The sequence below is a fragment of the Stereum hirsutum genome (genome assembly GCF_000264905.1).
Source record: "Stereum hirsutum FP-91666 SS1 unplaced genomic scaffold STEHIscaffold_1, whole genome shotgun sequence".
In the NCBI taxonomy this organism is placed as follows: Eukaryota; Fungi; Basidiomycota; class Agaricomycetes; order Russulales; family Stereaceae; genus Stereum; species Stereum hirsutum.
In genome coordinates this window covers 2,140,987-2,165,989 of record NW_006763131.1, presented here as the reverse complement: position 1 = coordinate 2,165,989, position 25,003 = coordinate 2,140,987, and the positions used below count along the sequence as shown (strand labels likewise).

Below are 25,003 nucleotides of genomic sequence, written 5' to 3'. Positions count from 1 at the left end.
ACGAACAAGTTCGCCGTTCCGAATCAAGTTGAACCTCATAGGCTCTTGCACGTGTTCCTACGCCTAAGATGTCTTTCAACTTATGACCTCATTACTCAATAACAATCACTGTCGGGATGGCAGGCTCACGGGTCGTCGCGACTGCAGTCAAATGATCCATATTGTCACTATCTTCTGGGCGTTCTAACCATTATTTTATGGGGAAAGCGTTTGCCGCGCGGCAACTGTGCATACCTGTGCATGGGTCCTCGTTATCTGCATCTTTTTATAGCGAAACGCGTAACAACAAAGTTCTGATCCGCAAACGGTTTGCAGATCCTGGAGCTAGAGGAAGGGCTGCTCCTCTAGTATCGATAGTCTCTGCAGGTTTGTTTATACGCTTCATCATCAGTCCGAGAAAGCGAGCTACAGGAGAAGCCTCATTGCAGAAACGATGACACACAAGAATCCCATGAAAGAACGAATAGAGGAGCTCTGATTCTCTGTCCTCAGCATGAGACCAAACTTGGCACCGCTAACGCTATCTGCAGGTGGGCAACAGCTCCTATCAAGATTCAACGACCTATGCCGTATTTTCACAAGCGCCTTCCTGCTAGCCTCTGTCGCCTTTAAAACCCAATGAGCCCTACAATTCGTTGTCTCTAGCCTCCCGACCCCTTTTTTGTGCATGGCGTCAGCTGAAGCCGAAAGCTCGTCCATTGGAGTTTTCGTCGGCGTTTACGTCGCAGGAATGTACGTCCGCTCTTTTCATTGACGAAAGAAACTTTGCCCATTGGCCTTCGGGTGCCTAGTCTCTTCGGGCTTACATCTCTCCAGACCTTCATGTATTTCAAGTCCGCTCGCATGCGCCAGGACAAGTCTGTCGTGAAGTTCACGGTCAGCATCTCACGAGCTCCTGCGTTCTGCGACTTGTCTGGCCTTTTGATTCGATAAATTTCGACTTGACAGGTGGTCGTTTTGTGGTGGATGCCCCTTCCATCTGTCTCTTGTTTGGGGTTGTAGACTGATGGCCTTCTTCAAGGATTCTTGATATCGCTGACTCTGCTATTGCTCCAATTGTCCTCTGGCGAGTGGATATATCCAACCCGGACGATATACTTTCGGGAGGTGTTTACTGGTACGCCGACAATCCTCATGTACGATTTTAGCCACACTCAAGCTGACTACGGCTTCAGGGCGGTCTCGGTAAGTACTCATGGGCGTCTGCCATATAGACCAACTCATTTCCATCTCTTGACAGGTCTCGTATCTCCTAGAGGTAAGTGAAACAAATCCGTCCTGCATCATGATGCTGAGACTTCGATAGGCATTCATGGAAGGCATAGTGAGAAGGTACCTCGCTTTCGCTTTAGCTTGCGAGCACGAGGTGACAGTGACTCCTCTCAGCCCTTATTGCCTCAGGATATGGAGTCGTAAGTTGCTCTTCTGTTACGACTACTACATTGTCGAGTATGATTGGCCTACGCATATCTACGGCCCATATTCTTAGTGAGCAACAACAGCTATATCTTGACAGTGATATCAGTAAGTCTCTTAGCTACGCTACCGCGCCGATACTAATATGTTGATGGTCCTTCCTTGTACAGGCAGGTTTCGCAACTGTCGCTCTATGTGAGGGTTTGGTTGCCTCGTGTTGCGTCGCAATGACTGATGTCTAGGGCATCTCACTCTATAGTGTTCAGTGTCTGTGCGTGATATGGAGTAATCTATACTCACACCGCGGTCTAACCCAAAGGATCTCTCCGTGCAGGGCTTGCTTCAGCCTCGTATGGTAACTTCAAGCCTGTTGCGATGATGGAGAGCTCACACACTGGATTTGCAGATTCAGGCTAACTCCCGATAGCTTTCGATCGTACAATGTATGTACTTTCTTTTCTATAGTACCTTTGATACCACGAAACGACTAAAAGTCGGCCATATTTTGGTAGATCGTAACTTATGCCTTCGTCGTTTCAGCTGTAGTGGCGGACACCGTGATCGCCACTATTCTAGTCTTCCTTCTATGGAGGTTTCGCAAGGGCTCTCATTTCAAAAAGTACGTTCGTCTTCAAAGAGCTTAGCATTACTAGACTTACGCCAACCTTGCAAGGAACACGTCACTTGTAAACACCTTGATCGTCTATACAGTCTCTACAGGGGCTCTGACGAGGTCTGTCGATTCGAGTCTATGTCAGCTTAAAATACGCAATCATTGACATCGCACACACTCTAGTCTGGCTACTGTCATAGTTCTCATCGCTGTGCGTGGACATTGTCTTCCATGACTACTAAAGCTGACTATCGGGTATACAGTTCGTCGCTTCGTCTGGTCTAGCGTATGGAGGGGTCAGGCTTGTCGTAGCCAAGTGTTCGTATAATTCACTTCTGGTCGACTGAGGCTTTGACATCTCATATACCTTTTCGCTCAGTCTATTTTAATGCGCTTCTCGCCACGCTCAACCAGAGAGAGGCACTCCAAAAAAAGCTCCGCAAGCCTGGTCTGTTTCAAACCCTTGAGTTTACACCCGACGTAGGCAGCACTCAGAATACGAACCCAATCACCGATAGCACGTCTCATGAGGATTCGGTATCGCTATTTTCCAAATTCTGCGTCTGTCTAGGGAGCGTGCGTCTGACATTCGGTTTCTAGTTTGCGATGACTGCCGGAGCTAGTCGAGCTACCAATGGCGAGGTCAAGTCTGGCTCTCACCAGCCCAACGAGGATATGGTTGAGGTAATCAGCATCTATTCATGCACAAGCATCAGCGCTGATGTCTGGCATCTAAACTCAGTCTCGACATACGGGAACTGTGATTTTGGAGGTTGCCCCGCTTGAGAGCATAACATAACTCATCTGAGTCCGCGAGTCTCATAGTCTAAACTTTACCCTCAATCTCCCGCTAGCTTGGCTGCATCTCTGATTCACACTGCTACCCGTTTGTTATGAATGACTTGCTATGGCCCCTGTACATACTTCTCACTTATTCTATTGCTAGTCCGATTTCCTATGTCCTCTCAGTATCTTGGCATCACGAATGTAGGGATAGCTTTTTCTGGTTCGGAGGAAGGTAGGATAGTACACTGTCTTCAGTAATACCGAAATAGTGCTTCCAGGTTGTAGGAGGCTGTAGCACTGGTATACTGTACTTGCGCCGATGGTGATCCTAGGAGGGATATCGGTTTGTGGCCCACAGGCGCCACAAGGACCTGACGCGCGATGATGCGTGAGAAACGCGTGTATGTTCCCGGCGCGTACCCCAGTCGCGTCTTCAACCGCGTCTTGACTACCCCACCACACCACGGTAGATCACAATGAAGCCCACAGTGGTGGACGACGATTTTGAAGAGGCCGAGGAAGAGAACAAAGTCATCAACGAGGTCCGTGTCACTTTACACTAATGGAATGTACCTGCGGAGCTCAATCACCCATCATGCTGCAGGAGTACAAAATTTGGTTCGTGGCTCGCCTCATCCTGATCGGAAGCGACGTTGATTTCAGTTCTTACTTTCAGGAAAAAGAACGCACCATATCTGTATGACTTACTCATAACGCACGCGCTCGACTGGCCCAGTCTCACCTGTCAATGGTTCCCGGACAAAGAAGAGTGCGTCCTCAAACCCTTAGCTTACTTCATTCCTAACCTTATCGGCCCATCCTGATGTGCCCATAGTCACCCGAACAAACCATACACGACCCACCGTCTCCTTCTTGGCACTCATACTTCTCAACAAGCACCTGACTATCTCCAAATAGCCACAGTTCAGATCCCCAAGCGCGAAGGGCCTGGTTCTGATACAATCGACCGTTCCAACTATGATGACGAGCGAGGCGAACTTGGCGGCCACACTATCGCGCCTACCCCGCGTATCGAAGTCATTCAGAGAATCAACCACCAAGGGGAGGTGAATAGGGCGAGATATATGCCACAGAAGCCGGATTTGATTGCCACGAAGGCGGTGTCGGGCGAGGTGCTTGTGTTTGACAGGACGAGACATCCCAGCGACCCAGAGAGGAATGGGGTGTGTAAACCCGACATTAGGTTGCTGGGCCAGACCAAGGAAGGGTGAGTTTTGTGTTTGTTTAGTGATCAAGTGGCGTGCTCATGGATGTCTGCTAGTTTCGGTCTCGCTTGGAATCCCACGAAGGAAGGACATATCTTGGGCGCTTCCGAGGATAAGACGGTCTGTTACTGGTGCGTATATAACATAATTTGATAAGAGGCCCATCGTTTGACGTGTCTCAGGGATGTAAATGCCTACACTAAGGCAAAATCATCCATCGAACCTCTGACTGTCTTTAATGACCATTCTGCCGTTGTCGGGGTATGTTCTTGTCCTTTCATTACACGTTGTAACTTGGTGGTTCATAATCGCGAAATTTAGGACGTTGACTGGCATCCGTCAGACGGGAACGTTTTCGCCAGTGTCAGTGACGACAAAACACTGAAAATGTGGGCCGACTCCTCAATGTGTGCTGGACTAATGACTGACGAATGCATGTAGCTGGGACACTCGACAAAAGGGAGCGGTAAAATCTCACAAAGCCCACGATCAAGAAGTCATGGCCGTCGCATTCTGTCCTGCAAATGGAAACCTCATCATCACTGGTAGCGCAGACAAGGTATGGTTGCCTCTCAACTCCTCTGCGATATAAGATCCTGACTGGTTAACAACACCAGACAATCGCTCTCTTCGACATCAGGACACTGGACAAGAAGCACACTTTCGAGTGGCACACTAGCGAAGTCCTTCAACTGACATGGTCGCCACATAACCCCACAGTCTTCGCTTCTGCCTCCAGTGACCGCCGCATCAATGTTTGGGATTTGAACAAGATCGGGGAAGAACAAACACCAGACGACCAGGAAGACGGTCCTCCTGAACTCATCTTCGTTCACGGCGGTATGTGTATCGCTTACGGTCCGAGGTTGAAATTGACGTGTGCGGTTCGTAGGTCACACATCGCGTCCCACTGACCTCTGCTGGGCTCCGGGGACGGGAGAGAACTGGACCATGACGACCACGTCTGAGGATAACATTGTCATGGTCTGGCAACCCACAATGCGGATATGGGCTGGTGAAGATGTCGTCATCGATGAGAAGGAGTTGGAGGATGTCGCAATGGAAGGGGTGGAGAGCACGAGTGCGACGAAGGCCGGCCCTTCAAGAGCTCGTAGCAGTGGAACGCAGAGCATGAGCATGAGCACGAGTGTGAGCATTGCAGGAGGGGATATGGAGGACAGTTGATCCCTATGTATCCGTATCTTGCTATCCATTCGGCTTGATGTAAATGTGATGAGGAAGCTTGCAGGTGTGTGTATGTTCACTCTGGGTAAAAGTAGTGAGGACAAGTGAAGAATATAAATAGCACCATGAAGATCCAAAGGGGTAAGATATACAGCAGCGGACGCCCCTGTTGCGGGTGTGGAAAGCCGTTCAATGCAGTGGACGATATGCAGTCAAAACAAACATGGTATGTATATGTCATTCAGAGGAAAATGACTCTGATGAGCTCGAACACAACTGGTGGGGCGGACCTAGTTAGCATCCAGCGCATGAGTATACACAACCGAGCACTTACCTCCACCAACGACAACGAAGACGACCAGGCCAAGCGCCCACAACCCGACTGGCGACTGCTTTTCCAGCTTCTCTTTTCGTGACATGTTCACTGGGTTCTTGCCAGCACGAGCTTTTGAGCTGAACTGTGCGTTCTTTTGGCGGATCTCGCGAGAGTCAGACTGATAGTTACATTGAAACAGAGCAGAGTTTGATCAGCATGTTGAATTGTGACAGCCGCAATGAGGGCGCACCATGATGGGTTTCGAGTAATAGTAAGGAGTGACGGGGTCTCTGAGTGAGAAGTATATAAGGTGGGTTCGGTGTAATACGTGGTATGTGAGCGTGGCACTGCTGTGCTGGTGCCACGACAGCGCGACCATATGTTTTGGCTCTGTTTGCCAAGAGCTTCTGATCCTAATACGACCAAACAATATGTCCGCTTTGGGCTCGCTGATCATTTGTCTTGCTTTCTGAAAATCTGCTACCATGGCCAAATCGAAAAAACCCACTCTCAAGTCTACGCTTTCCTCCCAACAAATCCGACTCAAGAAAAGACAGGATGCTAAGCAGTCAGCTGAGCAACAGACTGTCAAAAAGGCCGTTAGTACCGGCAAAGGAAAGACGAAGGCCACACCACAGACTCTTCGTCCGACTATCCCATTCCGTGCCACCGACAAGGTCTTGCTGATAGGAGAGGGGAACTTCTCTTTCGCACGAGCTATGATTTACGATGCACCTTCTGGCTTGGAACACTTTCCTCCTCAGAATTTGACCGCTACCGCATACGACTCCGAAGAAGAGTGCGTGGCGAAGTACCCTGAATCCGCGGAGTGCATTCAAGCATTGCGAGAAAAGGGGGCGGAGGTTTTGTTTAGGGTGGATGCGACAAAGCTTGAGAAGGTTTCTGCACTGAAAGGGAGACGTTTTGACAAGATAGTCTGGAATTTTCCTCATGCTGGTGAGTTATCCATACTCTCATCCGGCTGAATTTTCACGTTAAAGGATGTAAGGTTTATAAGGAAAGGGTATCACTGATCAGGACCGCAACGTACTCTCGAACCAGATTATGGTTCTTGGGTTCCTACGCTCAGCACCAAACTTCCTTGCACACGGTCCCCCGCCAAAAGCTATGCATAGTCGAAAACGCAAGAGGATGCAAGAGGATGTCGACGATGACAAGAGTGCAGAAGGAAGTGGTGATGAAGGAGATGATGAGGATGCTACAGGGTGTAGAGGCAGCATTCTCATTACGCTCCGGAATGTTCCTCCTTACACAACTTGGTCCGTTCGTATTCCATCACAGTCCCAATGCATTGACTAACCTTCATGGGCCGCAGGGATGTCCCTAAGCTGGCCAAGAATCCTCCACCCCCTCAGGCCATAAACGACAAGCCAAACCCGTATTACACACTACTACGTTCGTTCCAATTCCATCGAAGTATATGGAAAGGGTACGAACATAGGATGACCAAGGGAGAAAGAGCGCATGGAACCGGAAAGACTGGGGAGGGTGGAGAAGACAGGACCTGGGAGTTCCATATTCGAGCCAAGACTCAATGAGGTTTGCTTCAGCAGCGCTTGCTCTGCCAGACGGACGATCCTCGCTTTCTCGTTCGAAATCTCGTCTACTCTACCTTCGGGAGACTCACTCCGCCGCGACCCTCGAGGGTTATTTCCATGTAGAGGCAGAGGTGGTGGAGGGGGAAGGTCAGAGTAGTTTTAGTTACGCAGTACCTGATGATGGAGAAGTGTCATTCCTATGTATCTCTGCTCTTTGATTCAGATCAATTCACCGGACATGGCTTCAGGAGAAATGTGGCAAGGAAGTGTGGCGTCGGCGAGCCAGAGAGCCGGAAAGCAAGCCAACGGATTTGTCGCGAAACCCGACGTGCTCTTGACTTCTGTTCACTGCAGCCGCTCGATGTTGTCCGTTCGCTCTCCCGCTTTGTCTTCACCACTCAGACATAACATTCGGTCATATGCCATCTCAGTGCAGCCGTCGGTGATCTATGACAAAAAGCCCTCACCTCGTATCTACTCGGAGAAGAAGGCAGTCCTTTACAGCCGCTACGCTCGTCTTCTCAAGACAAACACACCCCTCATCTTCTTCCAACATGACAAGATCAATGCTCCCAATTTCGTGAAAATTCGTCGCGAGATTGGCATTGCTGCCGCGAAAAACGTCGTCGCCACACCATCATTGGCCAACCCCGGCCCAACCCCCATATCCTCAGACGTCCCAACCCTTCCTAAATTCACTGTCATTCGATCATCCATTTTTGGTGTCGCGTTGCGCGAACACGCTCCTGTAGACCAACAAGCCTGCGAATCCATCGCCTCCGAGGCTGGCACGGGTCCTCTTGCAGTCCTCTCCCTTCCATCACTACACCCACCACAATTGAACGCCATCCTTCGCGCTCTGGACCGTGCCATGCCCAGACGAAAACCACCTACCCCCGCAGAAATCGCAGCGAAAGAGGCAGAGAAGTCGGGAGACCCGCCGAACCCCGGTCGACGGATGAAGCGTCAGCGGCCAGTTTTCCAGCCCGACTTGGTCGTTGTCGGGGCATTGATCGAGGGCAGAGTGTTCAAGGCGGAGGGGTTGAAGGAGGTGGCTAAGTTGCCGACGTTGGATACGTTGAGGGCACAGATCGTGGGTATGTTGTCGTCGCCTGCGGCACAACTGGCAGGTGTATTGAGTCAGGCGAGTGGAGGGCAATTGGCGAGGACTTTGGAGGGGTTGAAGAAGGGTCTAGAAGACGCTGAGGGATCACCACCTGCTTCATCGTAGTGGTATATTGAGGTATACCGATGGCATTAGACCTCTTCCTTCTGGCATAACATACGCGTTAAATTCACCGCGCTTGAAGTTGCACGGAATTGCTCCCAGTGGCTCGAAAGACAATTGATCGTGTCTCGGCAGATTGTTGAAATAATATATATAAGCATCCTTGAATAGCACGGGATCAATTGGCGGTTGTTCTCTCCCCGGACCTCGTCGAAAGATCTAAACTGCAAGGTACACGGAGGACGACAACGGAACGGAGTCGGAGTCTGAAGCGCCACGTGTCTCACGTGGGATGTCGGGGCCGATGAAGAGGGAAGGCGCGACTGGCTTGACGTGAACCACTTTGGCCTTGGAGAACTTGAAGAGTCTTGCGAACAGAGATGTGTGTTTCCTCTCAAACTGCTAAGAAATACGAACTAAAATATTTGCCGACTTGCGTATAGGGATGACGACGACGAATTTCTCTACGGTGAATCGGCCACCCCAGAGCCTGCACGTTCAAGTGTCGTGACGCCCGTGACGCTGATCTCAACTTCTGGTGAGGATGTCTTTTCTTAGTCTTTAGAGCCTGTCCTGGCGATGTCGTATCCTACTTCTCGTCGTCAATGCAATATAACGCGTTACTGTGCTCATACCTGCTTGAAATGCCTATCTTGTGCTTGATTGTGCAGTCCCTCAACCGTGAGTGCAACGTCAAATACGGTCTCGAACCTACCCTTACAAGGTGCATCCTGTTACCTGCTCTAGAATACCGTTGGACAAGACATCAATTTCCAATGGCCCCGTCGCACAGTTGGAGGCCAAGGTGGCCGAGCAGAATGAACTCGTCCAATTAGACGACACGGACATCTTTCCGGACATTCCTCCTGCCGACACCAGACCCTCTGAACCTCCATCACAACAGTCACAACCGACTCAGCCAGAAGGACAGGCAGAGGATGAGCAGGGAGATGAGGATGCTGAGGGGGAAGAAGACGAAGAAGAGGCTGAGGGCGAGGAGAGCGAAGACGTGCGTTACCTGCCCTTCATTTTTGTGATTTCTTTTTGTTAAGGGAAATTGTAGGACATTGAGTTTATCATGGAACCCCAATCTCGGTCTCTCGACCTGAGGTGAGCATGCATTGTTGAATAATCAGACAACCATTGTACTCATAACAGCAGACCAAACCGGCCTGCAGCAGGCAACCGTACATTGAGCGCCACAGCCGCTCCATCAAAAGGTCCATCCATCTTCTTCTTTGTTTGTCTCCATACTTACACCAAGTTATATCAGCGCCACAACAACCCGGTCCCTCATTAACAACTGAATATACACCCCGCGACCGCGGCGGCAACCTCACAAAATCCACAAGCCAAGCTCAACTCGCCACTCCCACCTCCTCCCAAACGACCAATGCCCTCAACACTTCCACCTCAAAACCCCAAGCCGGGTCCACTGACCCCGCACAGTCACAAACACCAGTCGATGAAGGTCCCGACCCATCCACTTTGCCATCCGTAACTGCTCCGGCTTCGCACCCCTCTGTGAACCCTGGTGCGACGGGCGTATTGGATGGTAGATCAATATTGGATTTCGATGTGGCGAATATGACGGACAAGGCTTGGAGGAGGCCTGGTTCGGATATCAGCGACTGGTTCAATTACGGTTTCGACGAGATCAGCTGGGAGGCATATTGTTACAGGAGGAGAGACGTCGGGGAGGTGGCGAATGTACTCAAGGCGAATGTTCTGGTATGTCTTTTTCGTCCATTGACCCCAGTGTCTTAATTTGCTTTGGGCTTCTCATGGGCTCACCTACTACTTCATGTATAGAACTTCGCAGGACTGCCCGAAGACCAGCTCAGCCAGCTTCCACCCGAGATGCGAACGATGGTCATGGCTGGCTCTACTGCTATGATGAACAACGGTGGGGGTGGACAGATGATGGGTCCAGGCATGAACGTCAATGGCATGATGGGTCCCGGGGACATGAACATGCAAGGGATGATGAACCCTATCATGGGCGGAATGGGTATGGGTGGCGATATGGGCATGGATGGACCGGGACAAGGAGGAAATGGTGGAGGCGACCAGGGGATGGGACAAGGGATGGGTGTTGGGGATGGATTCGGGCCTCAAGGCGGGCCCGGTGGGATGATGGGTGGAATGGGTATGGGCGGGGAGTTCGGCATGCAGGTGAGCCAAAGCTTCTTGGCCCACGAGGGGCTGGTTAATGGACTGTTGGACCAGGATCCAAACGCAATGCAACAAGGCATGTTTCCCGGAATGGACGGTCCTCAGGGCCCTACGCCTGTTCCCGTTGGCATCAATCGCGGTGGCCAAGGTACACCTAACCCGAATGTGTACAATCGAGGACGCGGGATGGGCCCAGGAATGGGCATTCGTGGTCGAGGGAGTTATACCGGCCGAGGCCGAGGTGAGAGTCATATCCACCCATTCACCATGAACGTATTCTGATCACCCATCTACCCATGGCTCAGGAATGCCAGCGCCCCCCGTTCGACCCGCATCACCATTGCCTCCCAATGTACCCACCGGACCGCGGAATCAGAACAAGTACAAGGACCGCGACAACAATGGGCCTGCGGTTGACGGGTTGGACTATGGTGGTGGTGCAGGTGGTCAAGATCGAAGCGGCAGCACGCCAATTGGTGATTACGAGGAAAGGAGCAGCAGCCGGTATGCACACTAATCCGCCTCTCAAAGTTGAGAGAAACTCATTGACTGGACTCTTGTCTTCGCTCAGGAAACGACGGGACCGTTCGCCTACTGACGAGAGGCGGGACTCAAAGCGGCGATGAGAGTTCGCAAGTTCTTGACGGACGACGGTGTTATGTATATATTCTTGACTTTCATTCTTTCATTCCGACGTGCAGTGGTATGAATTTCGTTTTTCCAGATGGAAGGAGAGTTGTGTGACGACAAGAGACCGTAGAGTGATACAACCGGTACAGTACAGCATACTAGAGATATAACCAAGAAAGCTGGCTGAGACAGGGAGAATAAACGAGATAGAAACGAAAGCACAAAGACGAAATGATATAGACCAAATAAGGAAGACAAAAAAACCTGAGCCCATCTACCCTGACGCTAATTCCCAGCTGCACCCTCAGCGGCAGCCTTATTAGCAGCCTTTGCAGCCGCAGCCGCAGCCTTCTTCGCATCTGCAGCGGCAGCCTTTGCGAGGATGCGCTTGTTCTTTGGTTTCTCTTTGCAGTGGTCGCAGAACCAGGCGCCCGTGGGAACGGTTTCGAGATCGGGCAAACATGTGATATGGAACTGTAGACGCCACATCATCAGCGCTTACGCCACACACAAATCTAAAAATAGAAAAAAGACGCACCCATTCCTTAGGACAAGTCCTATCATCGCAGGCCACCATAACACCAAAGCTAGTTGTATTGCACCAGCAGTATAACTTGTCATCGGCTACGTCTCCTTCTATATCGCCGTCCCCGTCAGCCGCTGTATTTGCAGCAGTCGCACCTGCAGCAGGGTCGACGCCCGGACCGATGAGGTTGGTTACAGGAGCAGCGACGTTTCGAGCCACTGGCATCCCGGGACCTTCGAGCTGAGGATGCATGGGGCCAGACCAGCTTGGTCCATTGAGTTGTTGGGCACCATTGCCATAATGAGTGGGCGTGTGTACTTGTGCCGGTATGGGGTCGATGACAGGGGTGGCGGCTGGGCCTGCGCGATTGCGCTTGTTGGCGCCGCCGCCGCGCGGATTTGCGCGAGCTGCGACGGCTTGAGGATGTGGGGAGGTGACAGACAAAGCAGTTTCTGCGGGGGATGCAGCGCGGTCGTTTCTACAGGTGGCAACAGGTTATGCGATGAAGCCGTATGCAGAAACGGGGCGTGCGCACCTTCTACCTCCACGATTTCCGTTCTTAGGCCTTGCCGAGGGACCTGCATCAGTGGCTGCCGCCTTGCGTGGAGAGCGGGCATTGGGAGCGTCGTAGTCATCGTCTTTGGCGGCCCTCTTCCTCTTCTGGGCGGGTGTAGCCTGGTCCATATTACCAGTCAACAGCGCGCCTCTCCTCCGCCTGCCCGTCTCGTTGGTCGCGACGGGTGCATATGACCTTGGCGCAACATGGGGATATATCGTCCGTCTGGGAAGAATGGACGTATCGAGTTGAGGCATATGGTGCAGAAGCGTCGTGAGGTGTTGTGAGTGCGAGGTCAACACGTCCGCGGCCTGGCCGGCGACGCGTATCTTGTCCTCGCCGCCGAGCTTGAGTCGGCTCGCTTCTTCAGAGATTTCGGCGAGGAGGTAGAGCCGTTCGTTCTTCTGGAGTGTATTGTGCTCTATAGCATGGATGAGATTGTTGATCTTGGCAGTGATGGCAGCCATAGAGGCAGAGAGGACGGCGTCGAGCTCGCGAAGGTCTGCATAATGGCGAGAGAGGTCGAGGGGGATGGTATCGAGTGTATGGGTGTATTCCTGGAGAAGTGAGAGCGAATATGCGGTGTCGAGAGCTACTGGGTCGGACGTCATGTGTGCTGAGTACGCCATTGTCGACGTTGTTAGTGACGGTGATGGACAGAGGAAAGGTGTGCAGATGGTGTTCTCTTGCTCTCGCTTCGCTCTGGCCTCCAAACCGAGAACAACGTCACTTGCGGCCGGCAACCTCCACAGTGCACGCCACTGTGGCCCAAGTATAATTACCTCATGTTTCTACCAAACTTTCTTCCTTCACCTCCTTCCATCAAACTGTGTAGCGCGATGATATGCATCATCAAATAGGATCTGAAGTATTAGAAGCTCAAGTACAGTAAGTACAAACTGTCGTTACCGAAATATTCCCCGCCAACCATGAATGAGAAAGAACCGTGCACTGCAGATCTCGAAGAGTATGTATGATGGAAAAATATGGAAATGCTGGTACAGGTATGCGTGAACGCTGAACATGACTAGTGATGCAATGAGATGTGTTGCTACAGTGAAAGAAACTTGAAGTATGAAGAAATAATGCAACATGATGTGATCGTCGAAGGCGAATGTGGAGTGGTAGGTCATCTCAACACCGTATACGAGTTGTTAGCTGGGGGTCTCCGTCCATTCGCTCCTCTCCCTTTCATCGTTCTAAAGGCCACTACACTCGTTCAATCCCAGGTCAGAGTTTTGTCCTGGACGTCGATGGCTTTTCTACTCGTTCCCTTAAGCCTATATGGACCCTCTCCGATACAACTTCACTTCTTCCCCAGGAATTTCATCCCTGACAACCCACCACTCTTCTGTCCACCAGAACTCTGCTGCGACGACGGACTCAGCACCGAAAACATCGACACCTGGTCTCTCGGCGACTGGTGCATGCTCGAGAACGCGTGAGGCGCGGAGGGACCCGTAGGGAAGAAGGAGCTGGCGGTAGGGGTGCGTGGTGGGGCAGAGTATTGGTAGGAAGACATGATGCTTGGTGAATATGATGTGGCGGTGGCGTGGGGGTTTGAACGACAATTGGAGGTCGACGCGGATGTATGGGTGTTGACGTAGGGAGTGCAAATGGGGATGTTAAGAGTGACGGAGGCGATGTTTGTACGGGTGTTCGTGAAGGTGACTGAGAGAAGGATGTCGATGATGCGGGTGGCGAAACCACAAAGTGCAACGTCCAACTAAAGTCTATATGACCGTGTTCGTGATGCTGATCCTATTGCAGGTCGTGAAGAGACGATGCGTGCAAGCCGTGAAATGCGAATGAAATGACAGTGGGCGGCAGGCGAGAGAATGTAATCCGTTCCTGCGGATGTAGTAAAACCGATGCGAATGCGGTGGGTGCGTGTAGCGGAGGGTCGTGAAGCGTCACGGACGTGGAATTATACAGTCAAGTAAAAACCAAGCAGAGAATAGTCGTGAAGGACGGATGTCCCGGGAAAGGTGGCTGGCGGGTGAAGGGATTGGCGGGGGAATGGGGGGAAGGTAGGGTGGTGTATGGGAGAAGAGGTCTTATGTTTTGTTATGAAGGACAACAATTCGTCCCGCAGGCCGTCGTACGTTAGACGTGAACGTATGAAGGTGAGCAGAGCTTCTGAAAGGAATTCGGAAGGTCCAGGCGCGGGATGATGCGGTGGGTGCTCGTTATTGTTTTCCGAGCAAGGTGTAGAGAACGCGTATTGTTCTCGTCGGTGATGGGAAGGCGGAGGCACGGGGTCTCCTGCTTTATTATGAAGGCTTTCGGGACGTCAACGATATACGGCGTCAAGAGGACAGATGAAGAGCGTGAGGCGAGGCTGCGTGAGGATTCGGATTCTTGTCTGATTCAGAAGAAAACCAAAGAGCTCGAGTAGCAGATCTCGTAGAAGAACCTAGAGGTTGCTTGGCCTCTACCATCGTTTATTGTCTAGTTATGAGCTTCCAGATAACAAGGATGCCTATACCTGGAGCCAACGTAGTTCAAGATACTGTGGGGCCATGTAGGCCCCAGAGGGGCTAGGAAGAGGTAGCGTTAGCAGTCTTGAGGAAGATAGGGGCGTCTTTGTTCTCTGATTTGGGTATCGTCGTGGAGGAGCCGTCAGCGAATACAGAAATGGGGACTCAGGCCGAGCAAACATCATGTGCGCTCGTCCGAAGTGCATGAAGGCGCAAGGGTGCGCAGGCAGCAGTGGAGGGAAGAACGATGGTTTTGGGACAAACAGGGTCCGTCATGTGTCTTATCGCATGGTCCCTCCGATCTTCAAATAGTTCAACTTACGCCAATGGCCGATAGAGCGGGGCAAATATGTGCGAGCCGCCGGCCAGATGGGACTGAGGCACCATAATGAAGTCGCGGAAATGAAGCTTTGAAGGCCAAAACATAAGTGGCGCCGGAAAGAACGGGGAAGGAACGAGAGCTTGAAGGAAAGGAATGCACGATGCTGGCGTATGGCCCAATCTGCTTTTACTGACTTGAATATAGTACAAAGCTGTGTGCCGATGCAAGAAATCAGACGCTGCGATGAGTAAGTGAGAGAGAGACGGAGACGGAGATGCAAGAAGAACGAGAGAGGTCCGGACGGATGATTAGAGTCTTGGAGGGAAACGAAGGCGAGAACGGGGATGTATGTAATGCATGCGCATGAGGGAATCGATGATGCAAATCAGAGGAAAATGATGGATAAAAAGGAATCATCAATAAAGAAATAAATGAGATAAATTGAGGGAGAAAGGTCAGGAAGAGTGCTGCGACGGAAATGCGAAGTGAGAAGGCGACGAAAAGAGAGCTTGAAATGAGCGTGGAGACCGAGTACCCATGTATATAAGATAGAGATAGGAAAACCGACTTAAATAAGAGCCTCGCCATCCTTGCCAGTAGCCACCAGTTGCTTCCAATCCTGCCTCCACCCCTGCATCCGCCCACGTAGTTCTGGTCCCTCGAGTACCTTCCCGATCCAGGACAGCAGAACGTTCTCATCCTCGGGCACAAAGAAAGAAGAAAGCAAAGACAGTATCGTCTCAAAACTAGCCTGAGAAGACGTGATGTGATCTATACAGACTCGTCAGTTGATATCGGGATGGTAAGGTAGTGAAGAAGAACCTACCTCGATACGCCCATACAACAGCAACAGCGACTACGACGAAGAGATCGGGCCCCTCCAGTAGGAAGACGTCCCACAACCGAAGCAACGTTTGGAAGGGTACGGAATTCGCGAACAGCGTGATATACCATTTAGTGGCGTAAGAGGTAGTCGAGATCATATGTTTCTTGAATGCCGCATAGACGTCGGGGAGCATCTCTTCCATAACTCGTTCTTGCACGTATATTGACTCGAGGAGACCAGGGAAACCGGGGCTAAATATTGAGTGCATTTTATAAGAGTCGTGGAGCAAGACCAAAAATGCATAGGCGCGTTCGGGTTCGAAGTAGCATAGTAGCATGGCGGCGATAGGACCCATCCCTTGACAGTAGCCGCACTCGTCACAACGCAGAGAGAAACTGTGCAGAACGTGAAACAATGACCGTTGTCTGCCAAAATAAAGACATATCAGCTTTCCGACAGAGCGCTCCGAAGAAAATGCATTACCCATGACCATAACGCGTGCGGAACAGTATGTGCCCGCTTATTGTCCGCGGGACATCCAAGTCGATTTGGATATCATACTGTGATGGTCTCTCCAGAGCTTGGTGATATTCATCCGCGTATGAACGGAGAGCTTCCCTCCCTGTCTTAGAGAACCTACTCATGAGCAACTGCCATGTCGCACCTCGCCACCGATCAGGAATTCCCTTGTATATTCGAGGGCGTAATTTGGGTTCTTTCGCGGCCTTGATACCCCACGTCTCGATATTCTCTCCCTTGTCGCGGGATTGAGGTTCCAGCATGCGCTGCCACTTCTCGACACGGGAAGTTTCATGTATAAGCGGGTTTGGCGGTCGTGGGGAAGGGAGGGCAGCCGGACTGGGGGCCCCATTCGTCGGGGAGCTAGGTATGCGCGCGAGAGGTCTTGCGAAAGCGACGCTCGGTAACAGAACTAGACGGTCGTGAGATGGTGTGGTGAAGAATCCATAGCTAAGAGAGACTCAGACTCGGTCAGACATAGATGGTATACGGTCAAAACGTGCTTACCGGTCTAAGCTGGCCAACATTTCCACCTCCTGCGGACTGAGCTCGCGCTTTTTGTCCGCATCGCTCCCCAGAGCACTTTCACCCATAAGTTCGCTCGCTCTGCTCTGTCCTAACCTCGCGCGGGTACGCTCAACCCCCTCCTCGTATCCATCTCCCTTAACACCCAACACCTCGAGGTGCGCGTAGGTACTCCTGACGTGCCAGGAGTCCGGATCTTCACCCTCAGACGGAGCTATTGATATCTTGCTCTTTGTTCGACCGAGTGTATGTGTCTGATAGAAGGAGTCTGGGATAGGAGGCGGAGAAGGTAGATTCGGAGAAAGGGATGGCGAGAGTGGCGGTGTGGCGCGGCTGGATTGCCGTTTCTCGCTTGACAAAGAAGCACCATTCCCATTCTGAGAGTACTGAGAGGAAGTACGTGGAGGCGAAGGCGTAGGTTTCGGGGAGAGGTGAGAAGGTTCGCCGTCATGGGAAGCGCTTGGACGTGCCAGCGAATTCGAGGAAGCACGGCTATGCCTTTCCCTTGGCCCCTTGGGCTGGGAGCTTGTCCTATGGTGACGTGGGTGAGACCTGTCTGTCGAGAGACCGCCGTAGATAGAGCTGGCATCGCTCGAGGTCGAGTCTCTTCCGGGTGACTGTGACACGGTGGTCGATATACGTCCTATGGGAGTGGACCGCTTGCTCGGTGGCCTGCTGTCAGACGAAGCACTGTAATACGATGTGCCGCTATGCGTGTTCTGAATCTGCAGGCCATCGTCGGCAAACGTTGGGAAGGGAGATGAGCCATTGCCGGACTGTTTGAGTGGGGTATCTGTGGGAGGAGAGGCGGCATCCTCTCCGTACATTGAATAAATAGTAACTATATCAATGGTCGTCTCGGAGGAACTGCGTTCTTGGTCAATTGAAGACGTCTGGACGAGCTCTGGCGTTGGAGGGGCAGTACGGGGCTGATATCCAGCGGGGGTATAAGAATGAGGAGAGTATTGCGGAGTTGGAGGTACGACGACGAGATTGGGGGCGTCCATAAGACAGGGACGGGGAAGCGAACCGGAGATTATTCTGGCGAAGGAGAGTGAGCGGCCTGTGGCTGTAGGATAAGGTAGTCTTCGAGGGAAAGAGAAAAGAATAAAACAAAGTCGAGCCTGCTCGCCTGCTTTTGGCTTTCGTTCGCCAGGCGAGTTTCCTTGTCGACGACGAAAGGGTTGCAGAGCGAGGCGGACAGCGTGCACGTACACTTCCAAAACCGCCACCCCGCGTCTCTTCCGTCGATCGGACTTGGCCGCACCAATTATCGTGTTCTTTCGGACGCGTCCATCAGCGCTGACTTCAAGCACTTCAATGAACCATCAACTCGTACAGATCACTCTTTATGCTATGCTACTGGATACACGCTTCGCATCACATAAACGCATGTGGTCACTCGTCCGCCACCTTGATCAGCACCTTTCCTGTCGTCTTTCCTCCAGTCAAGTCCGTGTGCGCCTGTCGGACTCCCTCCGCGGTGAATGGATAGTCGGCGAAGATGTTGATCTTCAAGTCACCCTTGGAAATCAAGTCGAACAACTGTGAACCATAGAATTCACGTTCCTCGAGTGTTGTCAAGTAGTGCGTAACGCTGCAAAGGGATGGATGAGCTGGCAGCAACACAGCGTGAAGAGAACACAGCACATACGTCGGGCGCAATAATTTAATGTTCTTCGCTGTCAGTTTGAAAAGCGGGACAGGGTCCACCACCCCAGATGCATTCCCGAACGACACGAGGGTGCCCTTCCGTCTGATCATCTCCAAATCGCCCGCAAAGCTGTATGAGGTGTATCAGAGTCGAACAGCCTTGTCATTAGCATGAAACCACTCACGTATCTTTCCCAACTCCGTCGTAGATGACATGGGGTCCCAACCCATTCGTAAGCTCCAATACGCGCTTGACCGTATCCTCAGTCTTGTATAGGATGACATGGTCAGCCCCATGAGCTTTCGCAAGCTCTGCCTTCTCGGGCGTAGAAGTCGTCCCGATCACTGTAGCGCCACGAGCCTTCGCGACCTGAGCCATCAGGAGGCCTACACCTCCTGCGACGGTGTGTATCAAGACCACGTCTCCCTTCTGTACGTTGTAGGAATCTGTCATCAGGCCGAGAGTCGTCAGGCCTTGCAAGAACCCTGCGGCGGCCACCCGAGTAGAGATGTCGGAGGGGAGAGGGTATGTAAAGTCCCATGGGACAGAGACGTATTCTTTCAAGCCACCATTCGCGTCCTGGTCGATGAGCGTCACAGGTTAGATAGTGACCCGGTAGGATCATAGTAGTAGACATACCACTGCGACCTTACCACCCTTCTTGAACCCTTTCTTCTTGTAGTCCTCATTGTTCAGTACTGCAGGGTCCGTGGGCAGTTCCGCAATCACTCCGCTCACTTCTTTGGCGATGGGAAGTGGGAAGAAAGCGGGTGGGTATATGCCCCGTCTGATAAGATCCGCATAAGACCAAGGTCAACAAGGCGATGAAGTTAGGGTACGAACCTCATATAAGTGTCGATGAAGTTGACTCCGGCATATTGCACCTTCACGACAAACGAACAATCGTACAGTCGAGTTCGATGATAGTGATAGGGGCTGAACACACCTTGACCAGCAGTTCGCCGGGCTTCTGTTCAGGGAACGGCAATGTCAGATCCTCAATCACATCCACATCGCCCGTCTTGTTGATCCCGACCGCCTTGATAGTCGAAGGGTATGTCATTCTGAAAGTATTCGTGTGCGACGATGTCGATGAAGGCCTCAAGGATGTCGAGGAAAAGTGACGGAGCAGTTGGGAGATGCGAGCTTGCGCGATGAGTGGCGTCGGACGGAAGACCGCTGTGAAGACCATCGTCATTGGTCTTCTGGATTTCCTCACTCAGGCTCACAAGTCGTGATCACGATGTTTGTAGCGGGGATAGTCAGCTCACTAAGCAGGATGACTGCCTGAGAATCAGAGGTCACAATATAGCTCGCTATAAGTAAATGGGCTTCAGGAGGGTAATTTGGGCTGTAGACAAGCCAGATCGTGGTGGTCCAAGTATCACGATACCGCGCCTTGAACTCGATTGTCTACGCAACTGCATATCTTCATAGGATTCCGAACTTTTGCCTTTTCTGCACATACTATACCCGCTCTTCCTATTGAGTTCCACAGCATTTACCAACCCTAAGTATAGGTAGTTCGTTGACTAGATACATACAGACAGCGCCCCTGGCCTGCGCCGGCGCTATACAAATACAGTTGATTTAAAAATAAAAAAAATAAAAAAAAAGAACTCGATTGTCTTTGTAAAGGGCGATGACGACATCAATTTATGTGTACGTTAGCAGTGCCACTGTGGCGTAAGATGTTCTATGGTAAGTTATGTAGTTGACTTCTACACCCAATGAAATCCCGCTACGGTTGTGCTAGAGGCAACATACCACACTACTGTCGAGGAGGGGGGTAGATATCGCGTTCAACACTGCCCATTATGTGGGGCCCTGATCCTGGCCAGCGTCTCTTCCGCGCTATACTATGCTCGCCGTCGATGGCACGACTGCCAAAAGTATGAACAATGTGTTCTACATCTCCGGTCGGAAGAACTTTACCTATCATGCTTGATGAGAGGGGATGAAGAGGGCCACGAGAGTTGACATTGGAATGGTGTGTAGAGGACGAGTTCCCTGGAAGACCATAAATGTGAAACGTGAACCGTCCGCGGGCCAGATCTGATCATAGGGCCGACAGTTTCTTCGCCAACGAACCTGTAGATGACGGCCGTAGGGGAAGGAGGTGGAGCTGAGGATGAGCTGGGAACAATCATGTCGTTGGTCGGAGATGGAGCAACTCGTGATTCTGCTGCGATCTGAGAAGCGCTTTGACGAAGTGAAGGGATAGAGGAGAATGGAGGTGGAGATGGAGGCGAACTTGCGGCTATAGGCCGCCGGCCGGATATCTTCAGGGAAAAACAAGGGAAGATAATGTAGGATGAACCTTGGTTGGCGATGTTTCGATAGTGACGCAACTTATTCTAGCTGATTTTTGGCGCAGATAAGCTAAAAGGTCCAAAGAACGATAGGAACAGCGGACCTACTTCTTAGTAGTCGAGGGTAATTCTTGAGGACCTGGTGCTCGCAAGAGCTCCGTCACGGACTGAGCGCTTCGCCCGAGTCGTTATGTACTGCTGAGAGCCTCGTGCGCTCACCTTGAGTAATTTCTAAAAATATTCTGGACCTTCCGTCTATGGGGATATTGATCTTGGCGGAGTGTACAAAGGTGCGCAACTTTGTGAGATTCAATCAGGTTCCGGTCAATACTTCCTGATGTGCGCGGACTTGAAGCGGACAATTGCTACTCAAGATCAGCACAAGGTGCCTCAGACCGTTTGCCCGGATCTGACATATCTGAATACATTAGCCTCGTTCAGAGTTCAGGTCGAAAGAGTGTTTAAACACTCTTTCGATAGGTCTTGAACGCGTTCTCGACTCTTGGCGTCGAAACACTCTGATGGCCGAGTAAGAGTATTCATTCGGCATCACTCCTGATTGGCTCACAAGGGAGTGTTTCGACTGCCAAGACCGAGGACCGTTCAAAGACTGTCGAAAGAGTGTTTAAACACTCTTTCGAAGCCAGCTCTGAACGAGGCTATTGTCAAAGAACCTTCTAGTCTTCAGGGCCTAGTGAGAATGGGGTTGCACCAGATGATAACGTCAACACTTACGACGAGTTGGGCCAAGAAAGAAATCGATAAGTTTGAACGTTCCAAGACCCATGAGATGCGGCCGCGGCTGCACTCGTGGGGGAGACAGAGATTCACAGCGCTCCCTCCCAGTTCGTATCTGTTTTGAGACCATCAAAGAAGAGGAATGCTCGGCAGAGGTTACACACTGCAAGCGCGAGATGATAGCACTTGGGCTTGCCTGCATCTTGCCATCGATGCCAAACGTCAGAAGAGTTAGGCTTTATGGCGTCCATCGGCAACCCATCATCATCGCAGTCAAACTTACTTCCGCAAAGTGTAAATATCTAGCAATTGTGTTGATCTCACTCTGGACCTGAGGCACGGGCAAAAAAGCGCGCAAGGCGAACGTTGCGATGGACGAGGAGAAGGCGGGAAAGCTGGGCGTGACCAAGTCACCAGATCGACCAATCTGAGGCTAAGAAAAGGTTTTCGTTGGAGTGAGATATCCCCCGATGCTTCCAATTCTGATGAGCATACCATAGCGACGTAAACTAGAGTATGTTTGAGGGCGCATGAGTGAAAATAGCCTGTAGCAAAGAGCGGCAAAAGTACACGAGTTGTTCAACCCGCACGGACGGTTCCGAATCTTGTTTGGCCGAGACAAATTATTTTTCGCGGCCCGCTCCCGTTGAATGCAGAATTATGATTCTTCACGTTCATATGCTCATGGACAGCTTCCACGGTACTACCTCATTCTTCTGGCTTCCTTCGTCTCTGATACAAGGTCCTAACCTCCGGACCTCGTGGCTAGGGGAGATTGTGTCTTATAGCGGGGAAGGGCATCGGGATTGCCCCCCTGAGCGCTAGTGGCACTTGTCTAACACTTACATCCTAGGTGGCCTCTCCCGTCAGTCCTACTGCGTCTCTGTGTCGATATATCCCGTTCTAAAACTACTTTTTGGCTTCAGATCACTTCTCCATCATGGCTCCGTACTATGGGCCAACTAATGAAGACTTTCGGACGATCATGCTGGAGCGTTACTTCCTTGCAGGTGACCTTCTTGTCGGTGTCGGTTACGGTAGGCCTTTCTGTTTAGCACCACACTTTCCTGGTACTTTGCTTACCGGCTAAAATAATCATAGGTATACAAGTCGTGCTATATGTGGCCTGCGCCATTTATCTTTGGAAACATATCAGAGCCTCAAAGTCTTATGCCGCTTATCAGCTAGCATACATAACATTGCTCTTTGTTATTCAGTCCATCTACGTCGGCGTGCAGGCAGTTACTGTACAACTGATGTATGTTGACAATCGCAACTATCCTGGAGGACCGTGGACATACTTCGAGGTAGGCTCCTTGTCCACTCTTACCTGGAAACCAACAGCCTCACCTACCCACAGGCGACCCAAGCACTTGCGGTGAACGTTATGTTCGAAGCAACAATCTTTGTCATGACATTTCTTTGCGATTGCTTAGTGGTAAGTACTGATTTACCTAGCAAGCAGCCAACCCAGAGTGATTGATGTCACCGATCTCATAGTTCTGGAGGTGTTGGGTCATATGGTCGGCTTCAAACAGGACACACGCTATCTTGGCGACTGCTTTTCCTGCCTTGCTCATAGTAGGATCCTTTGGTAAGAATCAGTCTAAGGAATCCTCTCACCAGCCTCTCATATCGCTTGTATAGTGATGGGCACGTTCTGGACTCTGCAAAGCAGTGCGTATTCTCGGTTTACCTAGCGCCCAAGTTGCTGATGAGTATTGGCGCAGGTCAACCTGGGCTTACCTTCTACAGCAAACTACCGCTTGCCTTCGGCTCTGCGTATTACTCGTGTGTTCTCTTCTGCTATCCTACCGGACGTTCATAGCACGCATTGAACGGGGTGTATTTATCTTACCTGTAGCATAAGCCTTGGCGTCAACATCCTGCTCACAATCCTTATCATCCTGCGCCTGGCCCTATACCGTCGTCAGATAATGTCGTCCATGGGTGCAGCACATGCGAAACACTACGTTTCACTGGCTACGATGGTTATAGAGTCTGCAGGTGAGAATGAGCTCCGCTTTTCTAGTTCTTTGACCTAGCTTACATGCGATTTTGGCCAGTGGTCTACTCAGCATTTGCGCTTCTTTTTCTGATAACCTATGCCGCACAAGAGGTGTCGGCTCAGATTTGGCTTGGTGTAGCCTCGTCGGTGCAAGTGAGCACGGAATTCTTGGCACTGCAGAAATCAAATTCTAATCCTTCGTTCAGCAAATCACCACATACCTTATCATCTACAGGCTAGCTGAAGGCCGAGCATGGAAACAAGATACACTTCAATCTACCTACAGCACAATGCAATTTAACCACTCGAGAGCACCAAGGAACGGTACGCTTGCGGGTTCGGCGACCTCTCACAATTCACGACTCATCATCCTTTGGCAGATGTCGAGCTCGCCCATCGGTCATCACTCTCTGGTGCTAACGAAGAAGAAGGTTATCGTTCGCCTTTGTCAGAGACGAAAGAGCACGCAGATCCCATTCCATGATGCTCATCTTTTTTTATACCATATCTCAGTGCTTTCGACCTCAGTTCTTTCTGTCGCCTCAACCTCATTGCTATCTACATTTGCTGTCACAATACCATCTGCTGCGTGACTACATTGACTTTGATGTAGTGCGTAGATCACTTGACAAGACACAAAACATCGTCCACGAACGCTCCAGCTCAAGATGGACGGCTGGTGTCACCTTTGCGATTCGCGATAGGCCAGTGATATATTTCCGCCTCAGCGAATGACGGCGCGGTATCTATTTAAAGCTCTCTTGTTGACGAATGGGCCATTTTCATGCGTCGCGTTCCCTATGAAAACCTTTGGAGGTCTATAGTCGGCAGGAAATCGGAAGTGAGATCGCAATTTTAGCTCCAGGCTGCATGGATAACGCCCGACGCTCCTCGGAGGTGTTGGCTCACGTTGTCCTTACACCCAGCCCGTTTCCGTTGGGTGATAGCCACTTGTATTTTTGTATCCGTCCAGGTTCCACCGTCTTTCACCAACGATAGTACCACCGTATACCATGATTTTCGTGGTGCGTTTTTTTCCCTGTCATGTAGTACCAAAAAAAAGATGGCAAAGCTAACAAACAAGCATCTGTGTTTAACTCCCTGTCATATTCAGACAACATCATCCACCCTGTTATATCTTCATGAAGCCATATGGTGCACTCAAGTGACACAATCGTCAGTGGTAGAACCTTTTTGCAAACGTTCTCTCCGAGTCCACCAGCGAAATGTCCCCGACAACTGCGCGACTGGACAATACGACAATGATGAACAGCAGGCTCTCTGTCTCTGTATACCCCTATCGTCCATCGCATTCTGATTCCTCAGCCGCACATTCACCACGTCGCGAGGGCCGTGCACATCTGCGGCACTCCGTTGCTCCCAGTGACCCAGATTTCCCTGGA

General features: G+C 51.1%; 9 protein-coding genes across 9 annotated transcripts; 6 read left to right on the top strand and 3 right to left on the bottom strand.

The window, feature by feature from the left end:
- Window positions 1-3,291: 3,291 nt before the first annotated feature.
- Window positions 3,292-5,847, top strand: STEHIDRAFT_89353 (histone acetyltransferase type B subunit 2; the record flags this gene model as incomplete). The annotated part of the gene is made up of 11 exons (XM_007298224.1): window positions 3,292-3,361; window positions 3,479-3,584; window positions 3,651-4,043; window positions 4,098-4,172; window positions 4,224-4,302; window positions 4,363-4,430; window positions 4,483-4,600; window positions 4,659-4,881; window positions 4,934-5,502; window positions 5,561-5,720; window positions 5,793-5,847. 9 exons carry the CDS (start codon window positions 3,292-3,294, stop codon window positions 5,224-5,226), a joined length of 1,425 nt encoding a protein of 474 aa, XP_007298286.1. The 3' UTR covers window positions 5,227-5,502; window positions 5,561-5,720; window positions 5,793-5,847.
- A 180-nt stretch (window positions 5,848-6,027) lies between these two features.
- Window positions 6,028-7,101, top strand: STEHIDRAFT_47100 (uncharacterized protein; the record flags this gene model as incomplete). The annotated part of the gene is made up of 3 exons (XM_007297975.1): window positions 6,028-6,499; window positions 6,561-6,843; window positions 6,879-7,101. 3 exons carry the CDS (start codon window positions 6,028-6,030, stop codon window positions 7,099-7,101), a joined length of 978 nt encoding a protein of 325 aa, XP_007298037.1.
- Window positions 7,102-7,450: 349 nt separating this feature from the next.
- STEHIDRAFT_71117 (uncharacterized protein) lies at window positions 7,451-8,407 on the top strand. Its single transcript, XM_007298100.1, has one exon. It carries the CDS (start codon window positions 7,463-7,465, stop codon window positions 8,330-8,332), a length of 870 nt encoding a protein of 289 aa, XP_007298162.1. The 5' UTR covers window positions 7,451-7,462; the 3' UTR covers window positions 8,333-8,407.
- Window positions 8,408-8,676: 269 nt separating this feature from the next.
- STEHIDRAFT_117410 (uncharacterized protein) lies at window positions 8,677-11,156 on the top strand. Its single transcript, XM_007298768.1, has 11 exons — window positions 8,677-8,711; window positions 8,773-8,867; window positions 9,001-9,010; window positions 9,077-9,338; window positions 9,393-9,439; window positions 9,491-9,549; window positions 9,603-10,060; window positions 10,142-10,504; window positions 10,559-10,745; window positions 10,810-11,008; window positions 11,076-11,156. Coding segments are annotated over exons 1-11 (1,737 nt in total). The 5' UTR covers window positions 8,677-8,709; the 3' UTR covers window positions 11,131-11,156.
- A 68-nt stretch (window positions 11,157-11,224) lies between these two features.
- Window positions 11,225-12,827, bottom strand: STEHIDRAFT_89346 (uncharacterized protein; the record flags this gene model as incomplete). The annotated part of the gene is made up of 3 exons (XM_007298223.1): window positions 11,225-11,608; window positions 11,673-12,138; window positions 12,196-12,827. The coding sequence occupies 3 exons, from the start codon at window positions 12,825-12,827 to the stop codon at window positions 11,420-11,422; spliced, it is 1,287 nt and encodes a 428-aa protein (XP_007298285.1). The 3' UTR covers window positions 11,225-11,419.
- A 226-nt stretch (window positions 12,828-13,053) lies between these two features.
- On the top strand, window positions 13,054-14,240 carry STEHIDRAFT_143761 (uncharacterized protein). Its single transcript, XM_007298767.1, has one exon. It carries the CDS (start codon window positions 13,260-13,262, stop codon window positions 13,659-13,661), a length of 402 nt encoding a protein of 133 aa, XP_007298829.1. The 5' UTR covers window positions 13,054-13,259; the 3' UTR covers window positions 13,662-14,240.
- Window positions 14,241-15,161: 921 nt separating this feature from the next.
- STEHIDRAFT_164676 (RabGAP/TBC) lies at window positions 15,162-18,107 on the bottom strand. The gene is made up of 4 exons (XM_007298766.1): window positions 16,871-18,107; window positions 16,328-16,813; window positions 15,845-16,269; window positions 15,162-15,789 (listed from the first exon to the last, which is right to left on the bottom strand). The coding sequence occupies exons 1-4, from the start codon at window positions 17,893-17,895 to the stop codon at window positions 15,587-15,589; spliced, it is 2,139 nt and encodes a 712-aa protein (XP_007298828.1). The 5' UTR covers window positions 17,896-18,107; the 3' UTR covers window positions 15,162-15,586.
- Window positions 18,108-18,216: 109 nt separating this feature from the next.
- STEHIDRAFT_117407 (NAD-P-binding protein) lies at window positions 18,217-19,893 on the bottom strand. Its single transcript, XM_007298765.1, has 6 exons — window positions 19,489-19,893; window positions 19,386-19,426; window positions 19,182-19,329; window positions 18,727-19,121; window positions 18,543-18,671; window positions 18,217-18,485 (listed from the first exon to the last, which is right to left on the bottom strand). The coding sequence occupies exons 1-6, from the start codon at window positions 19,732-19,734 to the stop codon at window positions 18,287-18,289; spliced, it is 1,158 nt and encodes a 385-aa protein (XP_007298827.1). The 5' UTR covers window positions 19,735-19,893; the 3' UTR covers window positions 18,217-18,286.
- A 2,417-nt stretch (window positions 19,894-22,310) lies between these two features.
- STEHIDRAFT_117406 (uncharacterized protein) lies at window positions 22,311-24,223 on the top strand. Its single transcript, XM_007298764.1, has 11 exons — window positions 22,311-22,457; window positions 22,519-22,629; window positions 22,694-22,899; window positions 22,953-23,030; window positions 23,093-23,186; window positions 23,240-23,269; window positions 23,323-23,383; window positions 23,457-23,599; window positions 23,659-23,753; window positions 23,807-23,924; window positions 23,981-24,223. The coding sequence occupies exons 2-11, from the start codon at window positions 22,533-22,535 to the stop codon at window positions 24,082-24,084; spliced, it is 1,026 nt and encodes a 341-aa protein (XP_007298826.1). The 5' UTR covers window positions 22,311-22,457; window positions 22,519-22,532; the 3' UTR covers window positions 24,085-24,223.
- The last annotated feature ends 780 nt before the right edge of the window (window positions 24,224-25,003 follow it).

What these genes read in the sequence shown, in the direction of transcription:
- STEHIDRAFT_71117 (XM_007298100.1), top strand. Translation starts at nt 7,463, where the DNA reads ATGTTGTCCGTTCGCTCTCCCGCTTTGTCTTCACCACTCAGACATAAC.
- STEHIDRAFT_117410 (XM_007298768.1), top strand. An exon ending in TCTCGGTCTCTCGACCTGAG is followed by an intron (nt 9,440 to 9,490) that starts GTGAGCATGCAT and finishes TCATAACAGCAG; the next exon opens with ACCAAACCGGCCTGCAGCAG. An exon ending in TACTCAAGGCGAATGTTCTG is followed by an intron (nt 10,061 to 10,141) that starts GTATGTCTTTTT and finishes CTTCATGTATAG; the next exon opens with AACTTCGCAGGACTGCCCGA.
- STEHIDRAFT_143761 (XM_007298767.1), top strand. Translation starts at nt 13,260, where the DNA reads ATGTGTTGCTACAGTGAAAGAAACTTGAAGTATGAAGAAATAATGCAA.
- STEHIDRAFT_164676 (XM_007298766.1), bottom strand. Translation starts at nt 17,895, where the DNA reads ATGGACGCCCCCAATCTCGTCGTCGTACCTCCAACTCCGCAATACTCT. An exon ending in ATGTTGGCCAGCTTAGACCG is followed by an intron (nt 16,814 to 16,870) that starts GTAAGCACGTTT and finishes AGTCTCTCTTAG; the next exon opens with CTATGGATTCTTCACCACAC. An exon ending in TGTTGTATGGGCGTATCGAG is followed by an intron (nt 15,790 to 15,844) that starts GTAGGTTCTTCT and finishes GAGTCTGTATAG; the next exon opens with ATCACATCACGTCTTCTCAG.
- STEHIDRAFT_117407 (XM_007298765.1), bottom strand. Translation starts at nt 19,734, where the DNA reads ATGGTCTTCACAGCGGTCTTCCGTCCGACGCCACTCATCGCGCAAGCT. An exon ending in AGGGTGGTAAGGTCGCAGTG is followed by an intron (nt 19,122 to 19,181) that starts GTATGTCTACTA and finishes CTCATCGACCAG; the next exon opens with GACGCGAATGGTGGCTTGAA. An exon ending in ATTAAATTATTGCGCCCGAC is followed by an intron (nt 18,486 to 18,542) that starts GTATGTGCTGTG and finishes ATCCCTTTGCAG; the next exon opens with CGTTACGCACTACTTGACAA.
- STEHIDRAFT_117406 (XM_007298764.1), top strand. Translation starts at nt 22,533, where the DNA reads ATGGCTCCGTACTATGGGCCAACTAATGAAGACTTTCGGACGATCATG. An exon ending in GACCGTGGACATACTTCGAG is followed by an intron (nt 22,900 to 22,952) that starts GTAGGCTCCTTG and finishes ACCTACCCACAG; the next exon opens with GCGACCCAAGCACTTGCGGT. An exon ending in GATGGTTATAGAGTCTGCAG is followed by an intron (nt 23,600 to 23,658) that starts GTGAGAATGAGC and finishes GATTTTGGCCAG; the next exon opens with TGGTCTACTCAGCATTTGCG.